Raw genomic sequence first — 3,809 nt, forward strand, 5'->3', positions numbered from 1 at the left:
CGGAGATGATGAGGCAACAGCAGTAGATGATGGAGAAAATGGGAGGCATGATGCCGCCCGGAGGGATGATGCCACCCGGGATGCTGCCCCCAGGGATGATGCCCGGAGGAATGATGCCCCAGAGCACCAACCCTATGGATATGCTCCAAAACCAGCAGTTGGAGCAAATGCAGCAAATGTTCAGGAACATGGGAATGTAAATGCCAAAATGATTCCTCCCATATATGATTAACCTATTCATTCAATAATAATCTATCACTTCATAATCATACTCATGTCAGTTCTGTTTGTCTTTGAGCTGGACCGCCTTCTCCTGCACTTGGGAAGTGGCGATGGACAGCAAGAAGTAGCCGACCATCAAAATGATAAAGATGTCCCACAGTTTGGGAATCAGTCCCTTTTCATCTGAATCGGAAGGGTGATGCAGACTCTCCTTCTGTTTGGCCACCAGCTTCACCAGAATCTCGGCAATGCCTTCGTTTATCTTTTTGGCCCACCCAATCACATTATCCACTGTCTACTTCCTGAACACTGCAATCACAAACAGCATCTGAATATGCACTTTTATGATGGCCTTCCCAATGAAAGTGGCCAAAAAGAACTTATTGAATGGGACTCGGAAATGCCCACATGTGATTCCGGCCAAATCGAACAAAGGGTTTGGAATCGATGCGCCAAGCAATATGGTAATGAAGCCATACTTTTGTAAGTTGTCATACAAGAATATCTTGGCTCGGTCCAACAGGCTTTTGTTTTGTTGTCCTCGCAGCAGATTTATTTATTCTATTTCCACGGGGTTCGATAGCAATTGCTCGGCTTCTTATTATTTCGTGCTGTTCTCGTTTGGCTGTTTCTATGCGTTTTCTACATTCTCCTCAGTTCTTCGTTGATGTCAGCTGCCTTTTTGGCCACAAAGTAAGGAGGCAGCTCTCCAAGCGACGTGCCAAAGCCCCATAAGAAACTCTACAGCTGAACAGCCAACAGAATTCCAAAGAATCCGATTGCCTCCTTCGCTTTTAAGTTATCTAAGTTACGATTCTCAAAAACCTCCGCATTGTTAAAAATGGTCAAAGTCCCAACGACTTGGATCATGTTTGGGATATGACCACAATGTGATGCTATTATTGCTACTTTGGCTATGTGAGGCCCTAAATACAGCACAAAGGTATGAAGACCTGTGCCCAAGCCAATGGAAGACGCAACACCAAGCAACACCCAATACACTGCGAACATCAGAAAAGATCGAAGAGGCTATGTAACAATACAAAATACATGCATGAATTCGACATAGTTGATAACCAAGCCGACGATTATCACAATGAGCAAAGAAGGCAATTTTCGAATAGATACATCTTTGAGCCAAACAAAAAGATCGACGATCAAAGTGGCTACTAACTGCAAATAGACGATTGGGTGCTGAAAGAGAGTGATGTCATGGATGCAGATGCCTCGGTACTTCATTTGGGTGGACGTGTGAAATTAATTACATATTGTTGTAAAAGATTAATGCTAATTATGCGTGGTCGAGTCTACTTTGGATGAATGATTTTATATATGTGGGGAATGAGAAGGCAGTCTCTTCTATCAGAAGGAAACTATGGGGGATACTATTGCAAGTATGAGGTGTGATGGCTTGCGCTGACTTAAATAGATTACACATCACATTTCGAAATATATTGGAGGGTCTCCAATGGGGATCGAATTGTGGGTAAAATCGATTATGTTTATAATCAGCGGCATGGTAGCCGATTCCCAAAATGCAGCTTGTAGTAGACTCGTTGAGCATGGCAAGCTGCTACGTGTCCGAACTGCAGCCGGATGTTCTAAAACTGAACTATGAAAAAGGACTCGAAACAGGCTACGTCATCACAGATTGGATACTTATGAGGGTCCGCAAGTCTACTCATTCATTCATTTAATCTGGGGCATGCATAAAAAGATAGTACACAATGATTGGTTCTTATCTATGGGTACTGCTATGCGAACTTATATCCCAACTTGTCCTTCGAGGAAGCGAAGGGCTTTTTTGTATGACAGCAATTTCTTTAGCTATGAAGAGAATGGAAGTTCAGAATGCGTAAAATGGTCTGTCGAACATCACAGATAAAGGATGAGCCAAATAATACCACAAATACAGCACTCTCCCTTTCAGGGCAACTTGATCTGCATAAAGCAATTATTATTGCGGAAGTTCTTGCACAACATCAGAGGCATCGGAATGAATGCACGCAATAAGATAAAACTATCCTCACAATAAACAGAGAATACATACATACATAATCATAGTGTAATTGCTCAAATACAAATTAACTATGATAATACATTTTTTTAATAAATGTAAATTAAATGTGATTTTATTTTTTTATACTGATTATTTACATACTTATGTTATACTGATGTTATTGATTGCATACTGATTTCATAGTAGAGCAACAAACCAATCACAAAATAGAAATCGTATCAGATCAAAGACTCGAGTCAGATCGTATAATCAGTGCAGGTAACTATTTGTGTCTTCATTTCAGTGTTAGCAAAGCAGTTTATAATGTTTTGTGAAGGACTCTCGATCTTACGATGGAACAATGACAAAGGCAAATTCTGTTGATCTCCAAAGAACCAGTCTTATCTTAGAAGCTTGTGACCATTGGACCAAAAGGAAGGAAGACACCATCTCTACTTGATCTCCCAGTGTCTTATCCAATGCCCATATTTCTCTCCTTCCCCAAACAACAACAACAAACATGCTGATATTCCCGACTTGCACAGTTGAGGCCAAACATAAGAATTCGGAAGCAGTTCGGCCTCAAACCATTGATTTATATAACTACAATATCAAAATGTACGTACTCAATTTATATTTTAATTAATAATCGCACATAATATTCGGCAGAAATTTAGTTTATTTAATTTATTGTACATATTCAAAAACTATCAATAAACTACATAGAAATAATTAAGCAATGTCCTCACTCATAAATTCTGTATATTTTTTGTAATGGCAATTGGCTCTCCTTACATTCTGTTTATTTCGTTGTTGTTGTTGTGTTTTTTGAATGTCTGAGTTTTTCAATGAAGCTGTCGAATTGTGGTGTAGAGAAATATTCGAAATGTTTAAATTTAACGTGTTGGACTAAAGAAGCGTCATTTCCATAGCATTTGTGGCACTTTTCGACAGGGCATTCGAAGCTTCTTTGGATTTCGCCTGCAGTCCTTCTGAATCGTTTCTTTTTTTCCTAATTTTACGATCTCTAAATCTGCAGACACGCAATTTCTACGCCTGGCGCACTCAATTTTGCTTAAAGGCTCAATTTCTCCTGGAAATGCGTAGGAGTGTGTTCTGGAGCTTCTAATTCTCACTCTCGAGTCTTCTGCATTACTCTTTGCACATTTTCAGTTGCTGGAAGCAGTTTTCTTGATTGACCAGGACAAATGAGTGTTTGCGCTGATTAGTTCGGACTTCTGTGGGATCGAATAACTTGAGCACTCGAGGGATGGGTATAATCGGCTGAAACTTAGGGGATGTTGGAGCTGATGGCCCATTTGTGATATCTTGCATCGCCTTTTCCTGCATGGAATTAAAATTTAAATGATAAAGTTAAATATATTCAGTTATATATTACGAAAGAACTGTACAGTTATTGACGAAACTGAGGATAACACATGTATCTTTCTCCATATAAACTCCATCCATACATCCATACTATCTTTCTTTATAGCCAAAGCTACGACTCATACTCTATCATTCTTTTTCATAAATAACTCTTATCATCAGCCATTGCATATTTTGATCTAATTTCTTTGATATGTAT

The 3,809-nt window shown here is 39.4% G+C and overlaps 1 protein-coding gene across 1 annotated transcript; it reads right to left on the minus strand.

Moving 5' to 3' along the window:
• Positions 1-291: 291 nt before the first annotated feature.
• Positions 292-1,233, minus strand: LOC148299266 (ectopic P granules protein 3-like). The gene is given in 2 exon segments (XM_088276254.1): positions 292-853; positions 898-1,233. Coding segments are annotated over 2 exon segments (672 nt in total). The 3' UTR covers positions 292-517.
• Between the last annotated feature and the right edge of the window lie 2,576 nt (positions 1,234-3,809).

The sequence above is a fragment of the Brachycentrus maculatus genome, unplaced genomic scaffold (assembly GCF_059751285.1).
Source record: "Brachycentrus maculatus isolate JH-2025_06_01 unplaced genomic scaffold, ASM5975128v1 h1tg001231l, whole genome shotgun sequence".
Taxonomy (NCBI): domain Eukaryota; kingdom Metazoa; phylum Arthropoda; class Insecta; order Trichoptera; family Brachycentridae; genus Brachycentrus; species Brachycentrus maculatus.